The 15,107-nt window shown below is 40.0% G+C and overlaps 1 protein-coding gene across 4 annotated transcripts in view; it reads left to right on the plus strand.

The window, feature by feature from the left end:
* Positions 1–13,934, plus strand: part of BRAF (B-Raf proto-oncogene, serine/threonine kinase) — a 151,015-nt gene extending 137,081 nt beyond the window's left edge. For 2 of the 4 annotated variants that reach the window (XM_077469266.1, XM_077469268.1), the window contains 2 exons: positions 1,715–1,868; positions 6,386–13,934. In XM_077469266.1, coding sequence (XP_077325392.1) covers positions 1,715–1,868; positions 6,386–6,408 — 177 coding nt within the window. In that variant the 3' untranslated portion in view covers positions 6,409–13,934. Of the gene's footprint in view, positions 1–1,714; positions 2,131–6,385 lie in introns of those variants that run through there. The other 2 variants (XM_077469264.1, XM_077469267.1) reach the window with 1 other exon arrangement.
* Positions 13,935–15,107: the final 1,173 nt, after the last annotated feature.

Consider the following 15,107-nt stretch of genomic DNA (forward strand, 5'->3'; position numbering starts at 1 on the left):
CTTGTGGCTTTTTTTTTGTTTGTTTTGTTTTGTTTTGTTTTTTGGAATTGGGGTTGTATAACCTAATCGGTACAATATCATATACATTTTACAATGTTCATGTTATTTCAAAAGTCATGTTCAATATTTTTAAAACTGCAGTTTTCATTAAATTAACACCTGGTAATCCTGCCATTAAAGTATAACTAAAGGCAAAACTTGGATAGAGAGGAGATGGATTTAAACACCTGTCAGTTTTTTCTTTCTGTGCCCCCGTTCAAGAGTTTTTTCCTTTCTTATCATTGAAAGTAAAAAGTATAAAGCGAAAGAGCGTGCATGCCAGCCCAAGTGTATTAATATTTTATTAAAATTTTAATTTGTTAAAAAAAGCAAGAGTTGCACTCACAAATTACTGATGTATAAACAGCATGAATCATTCCATATTAGCCTCCTCTCCTGGTCTGTAAAGTCTTGCACGGGCTTTCAGCAAGGTAAACAAAGGGAGCTACAGGCATGAACCACCTGCATCCACTATCACATGCCGCTCTCAATCTAGCACAGACCAGCTGGCTATACATAGTGTTACCCACGGCCAGGGGGAGGGGGAGAGAAGAAAAATACACTGTGATTGCGCTCACTGCTTAGGTATGCTAAAAACCCTTACTAGGACGACATGTTTCGGAGGCGTGGCCTCCTCCTTCCTGACCTGAAGAAGGAGGCCACGCTGTCTGGTCCGTGCTAGATTGATAGCAGTGTGTGATAGTGGATAGCAGGTGGTTCATGCCTACAGCTCCCTTTCTGTTTACTCGCTGCAAGCCCGTGCAAGACTTTACAGACTAGGAGAGGAGGCTGATGTGGAATGATTCATGCTGTTTATACATCAGTAATTCGTATATGCAACTGTTGCTTTTTTACCAATTGAATCTTTTTAATAAAACGTTAATACACCAGGGCTGGCGTGCACTCTCTCTCGCTTTTATGCTTTCCAGATACATGTCTGCCACCCAGTGGACTTGCGTGAGAGCTGTAACACCCAGAGTGGAATGAATATACAAGTACTCAGATTATTTTGTATTTAAATGGACAAGTGGGGACAGTGCCAATCTTGGCTAATTCTGTATGTATTGAAAGTAAGAGAATCACAAATTTTGTATTGTCCCCAGGAAAGTAATAGAGGGAAAATCTTCCAATGGGGACACTAGTTCTGCTGACCTGGGGGTCCCCAAGGAATTCCCTTAATTTGCACGGTTTTCCTCTCGCTTCTTGTTTGGCTATGGGACATGAAGTGAAGGCACATCTGTGCAATGGGACACAGACAGTGAAAAAGAAATCTGACAAATTGTAACCCTCCCTTACTCCAAAATGAAGAAAAAATTTTGTCTATAGTTCTACTTTGAGATTGTTGTGCGTAAATTTCCTGTTTATAGGGTGACAAAATCACACGGAGACTAGAAGTGGCTATATCAACACAAATTTGCAGGCATGGTGCAGTATTGTCTGTTATCAGAAAATCTACTACACAGCTATCACTGAAGTGCATGTAGACAAAAAGTGACTTTAAATAGGCTGCTGGAGATCAGCAGCACTGAGATGTAATAAAAGTAAAAAAAAGTACTTTACTAAACTTAAAGAAAATGGCAATTGTTTGATACACAATGCAAAGTGTTGCTCTGTCTTTGATATTTTCCTATTAGCTGTCTTGCACAAATTTAAAAACTTTGTCTTTCTTCATTAGATTCTTGCCTCCATTGAACTCTTGGCCCGGTCATTGCCAAAAATTCACCGCAGTGCATCTGAGCCATCGTTAAATCGAGCCGGCTTCCAGACAGAAGACTTCAGTCTGTACGCTTGTGCTTCTCCGAAAACGCCCATCCAGGGTGGTGGTTATGGTGGGTTCGAGAATCACGGCTTGCTCAGCTGAGCTCCCCCATTCCAGATACTAGTGCCCCTGCTGGCAGGAGTCTGTAAATGTCTGCGTGGCGCTTCTTTGTACACACCACGCACCAATAGCTGTATAGTCTGTCTTTTGTAAATATTCCATTAATTATTTGTATATACACTTCTGAAGTGCTGGCTGCCTTCAGTTTTATTGTATTTAGATTATTCAGGTGTCTAATGGTAATGAATAAAAGAAATAAAAAATAAAAATGACTTGTCCCTTCAGTAGGTTTAGTTGACTTGCCTAGTCGTACCTCGTCACATCTCATCCATGACATTTTTCTACCAAATGAAAATTTGCAAGGGAACCTGTCTCGGGTAGATATACTGGAGGAGGTGGATTTGCAAACCTTTTTTCCTAGCTGTACAGGAGAGGATGCAGGCTTCTGAATCACTTGCTTACTGGTCACTTAAACACCCTTCCTGCCTAGACCAATTTTCAGCTTTCAGCGATCACACTTTGAATGACAGTTGCTCTGTCATGCAATTGTGTACCCTAATTAAATTATCATATTTTTTTTCACACATATAGAGCTTTTTGTGTTTAATCACTGTTGGGTTTTAAATTTTTTGCTAAAAGAATTAAGAGACCTGAAAATGTTTTGGGGGGAAAAAAACGTTTTTCATAGTTTGTTAAAAAAAAATTGAAACCGTGCAACTTTTCTCCTTCATGCGCTGATGAGGCTGCACTGACAAGGCGGCTTGGATGATCACTGATCGGTGGCACCAATGATGAGGCACTGGTGGACATTGATAGGTGGCACTGTTGGGTATTGGTAGGTACTGATAGCTGGCACGGATGAGGCAGCCTCTGTGTGAGAGACTAATGTTACTGATCTTCTGTTTACATCACGTGATCAGCTGTCATTGACTGACAGCTGATCACATGGTAAGGGGCCGGGACTCGTGATCACAGAGCGCGCCGCAGGATGCTCATGCACGGGAGGACGTTATGACAGCCTGCTGGCAATTAAGGCCTGCACTGTAGCGGTCATTCGGCTATAGCACGGGCGCGAGGTGGTTAATCATTATGACTGAGTTATATGCAGCTACCTTCATGTAATTAGACACTGGTAAATATATAATATATATATATATATATATATATATATATATATATATATATATATATATATATATAATAGTGTGTGTGTATATATATTTATATATATGTGTGTATATATATATATTTCTCCCTCTCCCAGCTAGGCTTTATATATATATATATATATATATATATATATATATATATATATATATATATATATATATATATATATATATATATATATATATATATATATATATATATATATATATATATATATATTTATTTATTGTAAGGTATTTTTTCTTTTGGTCGACTGCGCCATAGTTATTGCTGCTCCTTCTATACAACTTCTGGATCAGTTGACTCTTCAGCAGAGCCTTGGGAGGGGACCATACCTGGACCCCACCTGGTGGAAGATGAAGAGCTGACTTGTAATTTTGCTTTTTTGCACTGGACCCTGCAGTTGAGTTGGCCACAAGATGCTTTATGGGTTCAGGCTCTTCATGAAGCAGAGCTCTGTCGCTGAGGGTGGAGCCCTCACACTAATGCATGAATGGATTGGCATATATACTTCGCCAAATCTCCAGAGTGAGTATTCTCTCAATCCTGATCAGCAGGATTCGTGGGGCTAAAAGTAGAAGGGCAAATTTTTCTGGAGATGGAGATGGATTAGAACCCCATCAGTTTTTTATTTCTCTGTCCCCCCATTATGGAGGTTCACACTCTGTCCTGTTTACTAAGTGAAAGTAAAGGAAAATCTCAACTCGTGGGTTGTCCCACCGGGGAAATCTTCTAATGGTGACACTAGTTCTGGTTGAAGATTCCTTTAATTTGCAGGGATTTCCTCCCAATTCCTGTTTTGATTATGGGAAGTGAATATTCTTAAACTTGCTCCCACCCCCATTGTATCTCCCCTTTTTCTTTTTTTTTCTTTACTACCCTGTGAAAAGATGTAAATACTTACCTGTTTTAATTATGGGAAGTGAAGGTAAATCTCCCCATTGGGACAAAGAGGGCAAAAAAAACATTACAAGGCTTATAACCCTCCCTTACTTTATCCAAAATTGGGGGGGGGGGATCTTCTATAGTTCTACTTTAAATGCTGGTCAGCTGAGTCCCCATGTAAGAAATACCTTGAGCGGTTATACTTTAAAGTGGAACTCCAAGCATTTCCTAAATATTCTTAAACTTGATCCCACCCCCATTGTATCTCCCTTTTTTTCTTTTTTTTCTTTACTACCCTGTGAAAAGATGTAAATACTTACCTGATCTGAGGGTTCTCTGGTCTGATCACTTACAGCAGCTTCTGGGGAGAGAAGGGACAGCTGGCAAACAACAAAATTGAGGTTAGCTGCGATTAGGAGGGCTTATAATGGGGGATATGGCTGCAAACTCACCTGAAGGTAGTTGCACATAACCCAGTAGTAATAAATATAGAGCCTGTGTCCTGTACTCTACGAAATGGATTTAATTCAGAGGCATCACCCACATCCTTCTAAAGGTTAAATGTGGACTTGCAGCTTCACTGGCTGCATATTTGTTTTAGGTCAGTGACTCACTAAGGCTACTTTCACACTAAGGCCGCGTACACACGGGCGGATTGTCTGCCCAACTAAGTTCGTCAGACAATCCGACAGACAGTCCGTTCAACTTTTGAATGAACGGACTTGACCACACACGATGAACAGACAGTCCGCTGAAAGCTTGCACGATGACGTATACAGCACGTACGACGGGACTAGAAATACGACGTCCAATACACTGCAATGCAACCTTCGGCCGTGTAAATCCTTTCTGAGCATGCGCCATACTTAGTCCGTCCAACTTGCCTACACACGAGCGGACTGTCCGCTGAAACCAAGTTTGGACGGACAAAACCAAGTTTGGACGGACAAAATTACGGAAATTCCGAAAGACTTAGTCCGTCAGACTGTCCGCTGAAAAAGTCCGCTGAAGCCCACACACGAGCGGATTGTCCGCTGAAACACGGTTCAGCGGATTAAGTTGGACAGACAATCCGCCCGTGTGTACGCGGCCTTAGGAGGCTTTCAGAAAAGTTGAAAACCGCCTCCCATTCATTGCAGTGTGTCTGTTTGCACTGGGGCAGTGAGCTTGTGGGTCATTACAAAACATCCTGTAAGCAGTGCCTTTGGGGCTGTCTGGGAGCGCTGTAAATGTTGCTCCCAAAACGCCCTGCCCTTTCCAATGAATGGGCAATGCTTCCAAAGCACCTGAAACACTTGACTATTTATCTTTTTCACCAAAAAAAAGGGGCCGCCAAAATATGCAGCGCTTTAGCGCTAATGGCCAGGTGCTGCCAGTGTGAAAGGGGTCTAAGCATTTAAGTGATATCTAAACCTAAGAACACCAATGTAAAATATTGCAGCTCATCAGTCCTTAAATGTGGTGGCTTCATCTGTTTTTTTTTTTCTTTTTTAAGCCAAGTACATTTTTCTGCAAATACAAAAAAATACCTGTTGATCCTTTTAGAAATACACTGTCCAATGTTATTTAACCTTCCAGCTATCTTCTGTAAACTACAAAACCCTACCTCCCTATACTCTATGAAAGCAGCCCAAGGTGACAATGCTGCTGTTGTCACCCTAGGCAAAGCTGTGCTACTGGCAAGATCACCATGTGAAAAAAAAGAAAGGTAAAGTAGGCAAATTATGCAACCGCCAACATCTAAGGACTGGTAAGCTGCAATATATAATGTATGTTTTTGGGTTTATATACCCTTCAAAGTAATTTTTAAATGGAGAAAGGATAATCAAGGTGTTTGTTTCTGGGTCTCCACTGTCACATGAGCGAGAAACTGAGAGGCAATGCAAAGTGTTACATTTGTCACAAGAAGAGGAAGTGTGGTCCTGCCTTCCAGTAGTGTTTCTGTGACAACTAAGAAGGGATTTACTCTCACTTTCTGTTGAGTCTCAGGGACAAGGAGTGCAGAGAAAGCTGATGGGGTCACAGTCAGCGATCTGATAAACATCTAACCCACAGTGTACTATTTATTTAATCACCGACATGCTGTAATCGACTGTTTCCGTTGCTCACTTGACTCGTCATTGCACACTTGCTCCTTAAAGTCTTTTGCAAAATATTTATTGATGTAATAATGATGACCGAGCTGCATTATGGTGCTGTTTTTATATACCTAGAGCTCACCTTTTAAACACTAAACGTTTTAGGTCTGTACCCTATAAATAGCAAGGGTAGACCAACTACTGTATATTGTTTGTGTTCATTTGCGATTTACAATTTATTCACAATCCTAATAACCCATCTTTTGGAGATCTTTACATTTTGTACATGTTTGCGTGTTCATCTGTTGTACATCCTTCCATCACTAACCTGTCTATAACATTCTCTTACATCATCTTTTAATAAACTTGTGATTCTTTTGTACTCCCTCTGCAGGAGAATTTACAGCCTTCAAGTAACTGCACAGTCACCACAAGCACCTCTGTTACTACTTTAAGTCTCGTGTTCCTCTAGTTTCTTAGCACTGGGACTACATACAAAAAAAGCAGATAAAACACCCATATAAAAAGCGAGCAGCATGAACCATCAATGAAAAAAAGGGGTAGAGGGTTGGAGAGGGACCAGCAGAAACTTCTGTACACCCCTACCAGTGTACACACAGCAGAGGAGAGGCGTGGCCTTGAGAATGAGAAGGCGGATCTTCTTCACTGCAGAGACTGTGTTTTCTGACTCTTGAGATACTAACACTGGGGCCTTCGTGATCTCTCTGGATTCTGCTCCAATCATAACAGGACTGTCTGCTTAAATTATTTTGAACTTTGGAAAATAAAATGCTGGATCTCCTTAGCCCCCACCATTACATCTTACTCTCATGTCCATTTTCTCCTATTTTAAGGAGTAAAGCAGTGCAAGGAGCGTAGTAACCAATAGCAACTGTATCTGTTTTTCTATTAGACAGATCTCTAAAAGCCAAACTCTGATTTGAGCGCTTTGCTTTTTATCTTATTGGACAGCAGTGCTGACCACTCGGGAATTACTTTGTCTATTGTCAGACAGTGTGCATCTGAAAATGTAATAGGTCTTAGGTAATTGGGTACATATAAAGGGTAATTCCATCTAAAATCCATTACTTTAGCCCATAGTATGGAGTGTTATGTCCTCAGGTTTCCTCTCCCTCCTCGACCAGAGCCTACCCCAAGAGTTATGGTTTTATACCAAACCTGCTGGATTCTTCACAGGAATAGTCAATAATCTGGCTATTCTAACTATTGCATAGCAGGACCATAAAAGAAATAAGGTGTGACAGACCATAGTTTGAGTACAATCCAGATCTCTTGGAGGAGAGGACATTCTATTCCACCACAGTCACTAAACACTGTAAGATGGTGGTGGATTTGCAGCCCAGATTCCTCTGAGCATACCCTTTAACAATTAACATTTAATTTAATAATATTAGTATCTGTATAATGAGAATAATGGCATTTATAGAGACAAGATTAACTTTGCCTGAGTTGGTTACTATTGCTGTGATCAAAGATCACTGTGGATGCACCAACCTCGCTCAACCCATTCTAGTCAAGCACTGACTTTGTCTGTGGCTAGTTTTAAGCTGAGTACACGCTATTTAAATTTCATGTTGCTGTTGAGTTACCCAAATTCGCTACATGTATGGTGCTTTTTGCCACCTCCAATGAGATGCGGCTGTCAGATTGCAATAGTCACATTGGAAAATGCTTCCATCAGTGCTGTATAGTGTGGATGGGAGAATTTGTTAGATTTTCATTCAGCCTGCAGGTTGTGTGTACCCATCTTAAAGTTTGTTTAATAATGCATCCTCTATAAATGAAGGTAGTTTATGAAAATCAGAGTTAGGTGAATTTTTTTCATTTTACCAATGCAAAGAATGAGAGCTTAAACTTGATTAGTTTCTGTGAGCAGGGATCATTTCTCCATTTCCTTGAGAATATCTTTGCAATAGTTTGGCATGATCATTCACTTGGGACGTGGGTGACTTTTCTGTCGACCTTGTACAGAATTCCTCTGTATGCAGACAGAAGCTCAAAGTATATTTCGGAGCGACCAAAAATTAAACCTATCAATTGAATTCTATAAATGCATAATAAAAGCAAAGGGAGAATTTATTAGAAATAAAATAAAAAAAGCAGGTTTTTGGTTATGCTGGTCATGGAATCGTGGTTGTGAATTGGAGGCAATTCAGCTTGCTTATATATTCCAGTAGTTAATTAGAAAGTCTTACCCATAGCCAACTATTGTGTTTTTATTTAAAAAAAAAAAAAATACAAGACTGAAAATTGGAGAGGATAAAAAAGGGGTTCTATCACAAACAAGCCCAACCCATCCTCAAGGGATTTCTCCAAATTGTAATATTGAAAACAAGATGTGAAGCGGCACACAAAATTAAAACTTGAAGGCACTCAAAAATATCTCGGTGAGCTGGTAAACTCAGCTGTCTTTATTTTCTTAAAGACCCTGATGGCAATGTAGCTTACCAGCTGTTTCCTGACTATTGGGAATTCCAGAGCAAAATGTTTTTGCTTCCATTGGTGGATTATCTGTAGTGAAAAATGATTTGATATAAAAAAATTCAACATCAAACACTCTTGTGATGGGCTCAGTGGAGGGGGTAGAGTTGTGAATCAAGAAGTGAAGGTTATGGTCTAAGGGGTTCCCAAGAATTTAGACATTTTAGAGAATTGTATAACTTGTCAGTGTACATTCAGCACTGGAATTTTGCATTTTGGGTAGACCTACGCTTAAATTGGATATAAAAAAAATCTGAGCAAAGATATTAAGAATATACCTTCCATTTAAGTGAATTATGTGAAAAATAGTTTGAATGGGCCATGGAAGTCGAGGTATAATCGAGTCCAAGAGCAAAGACACTTCAATATAAAAAAAAAAAATCACGTATGTGTATTCATGCTTATAAATTTTAATAGATATTTTTAAAGTTGCACAAAATCAACGTTTAAAATTGTCTGCTCCCTGTTTAAGATTCCTTGGAGGATGTTATTCTGCAGAGGCTTAAGTTGGTATCATGTGATGTAGTTGCATGACACTGGAAGGAGATTTGTCCTGCAAAGTAGGCATAACAGAAGGAGCTTCTGTGCTGTCATTAGGCCTCTGTGGGCAGGGAGAAAGTGGGAGATGATGCTTTAGGGTTCCACCGAACCGCAGTTACACCGAAAGTGTCAGAATCTTTTATAGGGGTACAACCACTACAGCCTGTAGAAATTGTTAACCAGATCATAACTAAGATTTGGTGACCAGTGTATCAAGAATGCTGACTGTAAAGCAATAATATAAAAAGTGAGGCACATTGATTAGAAATAGGGATTGCTACAGCTGAGAAAAAAATCCCCTGGCTTCCAATTAAATTTCTGCTAAGTTTCATAATTTTTCCCTTCGCCATTTGTTCCCTCTCCTTTCTGCTCGGGTGCACTTAATATTGAAATGCTTCCACAGGATGCTTGAATTTAAAAAGAAATCCATTTTCTTCATCCAGCCATTTAACAAGAATCACATTTTTTAAGGAAGATTCTGCATTTTATTTATTTCCAGCTCTGTTTTGCTGATTTGGACTGTCCACTTCTACTCCTTCCCTACATCTTGTCCCTTTTCTGTTTAGCTCTTTTTTTTTTTTTTTCTTCTATTGGATACAGTTGTGGACCTTCTATCCCACAAATCTGCGCTAGAATTTTATTCCTTTTGGTGAGGCCTTGCATGGACTAAATTGGACTTATTGTGTTTTCAGATTCAGCTCTTTAAACTCTTTACAGTGCATTTCCATATCATACAGAATGGATGGCTGGCTCCCGGAAAGAAAAAAAAAATGGTTTACATTCCATGCTAGATAGTCACATTCATTGCATTATTCTTTTTTTTTCGATTTGACTCCAAGACTTCTGCTCTGCGCCTACAGACTGTTTGATGGAAAGAATGGCGTTTTTGTTATTGAATGCTCACAGCACTCGATGTGCAGGTACTACATTCGAGTTAAATGATAGCCCTGATAATGCATAACTTTGTGGGTTTTTTGCATGAAAGTGTCTGAAGGATCAAAAGGTTCTTGTGGGATTGTGTTAATAGGGCAAATGTGTGATCTGCCCTAGCAACAGACAGTTCCTATATCTGCCCTGTATGTATACTATGAAATGGAAGCATTTTATATCTGCCAGGACATTGGAGTAAAAGAGGTAGGTGATTAACTGAACAAGCCCAGAGTTGATCGCATTACCCTTTTGGCATATTCAAACTTCAGTGTGTTTTTCTTTTATTTGTATAGTGTGATCAATTCCACTAGCCCATGAAGCAGAGGTTTATACCGCCAATAGATTGCCTAATATGACTCCATATTCCCTTCACCAGACTGTCAAAATCAGCAGCAGTCCTATTGGGTACCGGCTATGACTTCTAAAGATGTTCATAACTTGGTTTTACTTTACATAAGGATATCTATGAGCTGAACCACTGAAAGATAATCGTAAGAATTTTATAAGAATGACAAATCGCAAATAGTCTAGCTACAGCTACTGAGTATTGCTGTTAATTTTGTGCAATCAAAGATAGAACTGAGGTCCAGTTAATTAAAATGTTAGTTGCATTTTTTTTTTTTCTTTCAGATTCAGTAATGAAGATAATCTCTTTTTCAGTTTCTTTGTTCAATCCCATACCCCTGATTTAAGAATACCTATGATAAGATATAGATTATTTCCATCAGTCTCCATCTCGGAGTAGACAAAATATTTCCCTACCATGGTCATTTGACTTGTAAGGCCAACCAAGATACTTTTAAAGTTTGCCTATCAAAGAGACCCACAAACATAGTGCGAACTTACAGCATCTCTAGTTGAAATGAAGTCCAAGACTCCAGATTTTCAGGGTTAGGTACAAACCACCAAGGAGCCTCCCTTTTTGTTTCAAACACAGTATTAGGCAATGCAAAGGTGCTTCTGAGTGGTTACTATAGCAATAATAGATGGATGCCGTTTATTCTCAAATGTATATATTGCATGTAGCAACCAGAAGCTCCCAATCATGTTCTTGAACTGTGGCAAGGCACTGGAGGCAGAGGCCCACACAGCTCACATCAGTCTACTTGTGATTTATTTTATGTTTTTAAGTGTTTCTTCTAAAATATTGCACATTCAGGGCAAAGTGACCCTCTTTCTAGTAACAATAACCTCTCCCCCTCTGATATTCTTTTTTCCCATGCTGCTCCATTGCAACTGGGAATCTAAAACTCGTGTTAGGTCCATGTCAGATGATGTCAGAGCTTGCACAAGGCTAACTTCTTTCTCCTCCTGGGTTGGCAACAGTGTTCCAGTGGTGATTTTGTCTATTCAGGCCTGGAAACTGCATCCTGTGAGGAGGTCACATGCTTCCTCCATACCAGAAATGACTGGGGTCTGTATGGAACTAAACGGCTTCCATTTGTGGTCTGAGGGACATTAAAAGTTAAATCTCTGGTAAGCTTTGGAGGATGAAAGCAACCAGTTGGTTGTTATGTGCAATAAGAGACCTTAGTTATAAGGTCCTGCTTATGTTGCCCATAGTAATCAACTCACCATGCATCTACCATGGACATCTGCCCCCTCCCCCCCCCCCCCCCCCCCCCCCCCCCGGCTCTTCAGACACTTTCACAAAAGGCCCAATATTCTTCCATTGTGTTTTTTTATTTTTTCGCCTTTTACAGGAAAAAAAGTTCCCACACTGTAACGATGTGCAAATTCTGTCTGGACCAACAAAATGATCACTGTCGCATCCCAGATTCTTTCTTTGTGTGTGTGTATGTATGGTTATATGTTTAGCTGCTGGTTCCACCAATAAGACTAAATATTTATGACTCCAAAGCCAGACCAGTAGCACACAATGAGGTCATTTTCTTCTTCTTTTATTCTCTTTGTACATTCAAAACTATTTCATGCTATTTATTTAATTTATTTTGCTGGAGAGCAAGCTTGGATGTGGAAAGCCGGAAGATACATTAAATGAATCTTTTCTTGTTTTATTGTTTTTCACCTTTTGTATATTTTATTGTATGCCGTCTAATAGATGGACACTGTACTGCGGTCATTCGGTAATCGACTGGCAACTGCAGAACCTATTTTTAGCAATTGTACATATCATTAGGCGTGTATATGTAGGATGGTCAGATACGGCTGCTTGTTTTGAAATCTTATTTAGAGATCACCTGTCATACGTGCACACTGAGGGGGAAGCCATTTTGTCCCAGAGAAGGCAGCCTAGCAGTTTGTGAAAGTAGTTTCCCGTAAATAGAAAGATTGTTGAATGGACAAGATGGCTACCCAAACTGAGCATGGCTGACATGTACGCCTTAAAGGGTCTGTCCACCTGTAATGGTGGGTACCAGTAGGTTGAGTCACCTCTGTTTTCTTTTTATACCTTACAGTAATGCCAGTTCATTATCTACCTGCCAGGCTTTATAGCTCTACCCACCGTATGTGGAGTCTCAGCAGGCAAGCTCCCTTGTTATATCCACAGCTTGTAGGTGGAGCTGGGAACCTGCAGAGATCGCACCATCAGAATACCCGACAGATACAGAAAGTCAGAAGATGATTCAGATCACTGGACCCCAAGTGGACTGACCCTTAAAATACTAAAAGCTATGTATTTGCTTTCTGGTTATTGGGTCATTCTAAGGAGCCCTGATTTCTATTGGTGTATTAATTGGTTTTAACTGTAAAATTTATCATTTAGTATTTTCCTACTTTTAGGAATATGTAGTAGTGTAAACTAAAGGACAAATGCATTTAGCAATGTAACATACAATGTAATTTTAATGCATTGCATTGTCCCATTTGGTCACAACGCATAATACACTAGTGTGAAGACTCTGGAAGATGGCGTTCCCTGACTTTCTGGGCTGATTAGTTCCAAGGCATCGTTCACAGATGACTAATGAAGTTGTGGCAGCTTTTATGCTCATCACTAATGTATTTTGACAGATAACTTAAAATGTACATAAGTCCCATAGAGCAGTAGATGATGCACAGTATTGGATATCAGTGTAGCTGTAGTGTGGACTACCTGTCATAGGTACATTTGTAAAGGTCTTTTTTTTTTTTTTTTCCCCTTCATAATACTTTGTTCCTTTTTCAGCCCAACTGGCCTAAATCCAGGTCTTCTCTACTATACAGAGAATTTAGGGCCTGTTCCCATCAGCGAGTCAAACAGGCCCTTATAGGAGGTAGTATTCAATTGGCTGTCCTGTTTATTTTGCACCTGTAATAAGGGACCCATGTTTTTAGAACTGGTAGGATTGTTGGGAGAGAATTCACCAAAAGATAGAATGAAAATATGTTATCCACAAAACCTCCCTTTAAGTGATTTGACAATTGCAATCTGTGGATAAACATTCTCAGGTCCAGTTCCCTGTGCTTAGAGATTATTAATGTAACACCCTACCTGTGAAGTAAGAGCACACACCTGCCTTTGACAGCTGCAAGTCCAACAGTTGATAACCAGTTAGCTTGGTTTCTGATCAGCATGCCAGCCAATCGTGGTGACCACATGCAAGGAGGAGGTTTGTTTTGCAGACAAACTTCTCCAGCATGCAGCTGGCACTGTGCCTCTCTCCCTGTGTGTTTGCTGTGCACAGAGAAAGTATATAAGAAATAATGATTTTTAGTTAAAAAGATTGGCCTCAGCGGCTCCCTAGAATCACCATAACCTTTGTTTCAGGTTGTTGTTTCTGCCTGTGTTCGACAAGTCTCCGGCACCGAGTCTTTTATCCGAAGGTACATCCACACTTTGAGTAATGCTCACAGATTGCCCCATGATATGTTGCTGTACATACTTTCAAGTCACTGACTGACTTACCAGTGATCATTCAGGTTGGAAATGTTTGGGGGTAATGTATAAAAGTGGTGTATAAATTATAATAAAGACCATATTTATAAATGTTTACATTGTGTCCATTAAACCACTTTTTAAAATGCAACTGTCAATTTTAAAATCTTTCTTAATATGTTGGTTCTAGAAATGTTTTCTTCCGTTAGCAATTTTGTGGATTCAGCCACAAGGCTTATGTGGGTGTTTTAAAGTGGTAGCTCCACTTTTGTTGAGACATTCCCATCCACATAATCAATGTACATTGCAAGGATTTTAACAAACTTTGTTGCAGAATCCAAAATTTTTCTGAAGAAATAACTGTTTTTTCCACCATGTCCTTTGCAGACTGAATTTGAATGATAGGGTCTGGTTCACTATAATTGTAATGTTCTGGTGAGAAAAGCTGAAGGGTCTGCATCCCTTTAGCAGTATTTAACCTCACCAAAATAAAAATTCCTATTATAGGTGATGCCTAAAATCTGACTTTTATCTTACACCCCTTTCACACCAGCGCGTTTTGAAGGCGCTATAGCGTTAGAAATAGCGCCTGCAATCCGCCCTGAAGAAGCTGCACCATTGTGTGTAGTGTGAAAGCCCCGAGGGCTTTCACTCTACAGCGGTGCGCTGGCAGGACGTCAGAAAAAAGTCCTGGCAGCAGCTTCTTTGGAGCGGTGTTTACCTCTCCCCATTGAAATCAATGGGGCAGCGCTGTAATACCGCCGGCAAAACACGTATTAGCGGCGGTTTTAACCCTTTCGCGGCCGCTAGGGGGGGGGTAAAAGCACCCCGCTTGCGCCCAAAATGCGCCGCAAATCCGGCGGTAAAACGTTGCTAAAAAGTAGCGGCGTTTTACCGCCGGCGCAATGGGTGGGGTGGTGTGGTGTGAAAGGGGTCTTAGTGCAGCCTTCTGGAAAAATCATAAAGCCAATTGCACAAGCAGGAAATTACATTTCTAGTGCCGTTCTGTAAACCAGAGTTTCTCAACCCTGTCCTCACCCCCAACAGGCCATGTTTGCAGGTTTTCCTTTATCTTGCACAGGTGCCTTAAATCAGTCAATGGCTTGGTATTTTGAACGGCTATTTTTTTATAAGGGAAATTCCCAAAACATGGTCTGTTTGGGGTACTTGAGGACAGGGTTGAGAACTACTGCTGTAAACCAACAGTGTACAGAACATCTCCAAAATGCTTTGTATTTTGCTGAAAATTACAGATGATGTAGATCAAAAATGTAAGGTAAAATTCAATAACATAAAATTACAATATGGCTTTTGTAGCATTTAT

The sequence above is a fragment of the Lithobates pipiens genome, unplaced genomic scaffold, assembly GCF_037356315.1.
Source record: "Lithobates pipiens isolate NorthernLeopardFrog02 unplaced genomic scaffold, aLitPip1_a1.2 Scaffold_8, whole genome shotgun sequence".
In the NCBI taxonomy this organism is placed as follows: domain Eukaryota; kingdom Metazoa; phylum Chordata; class Amphibia; order Anura; family Ranidae; genus Lithobates; species Lithobates pipiens.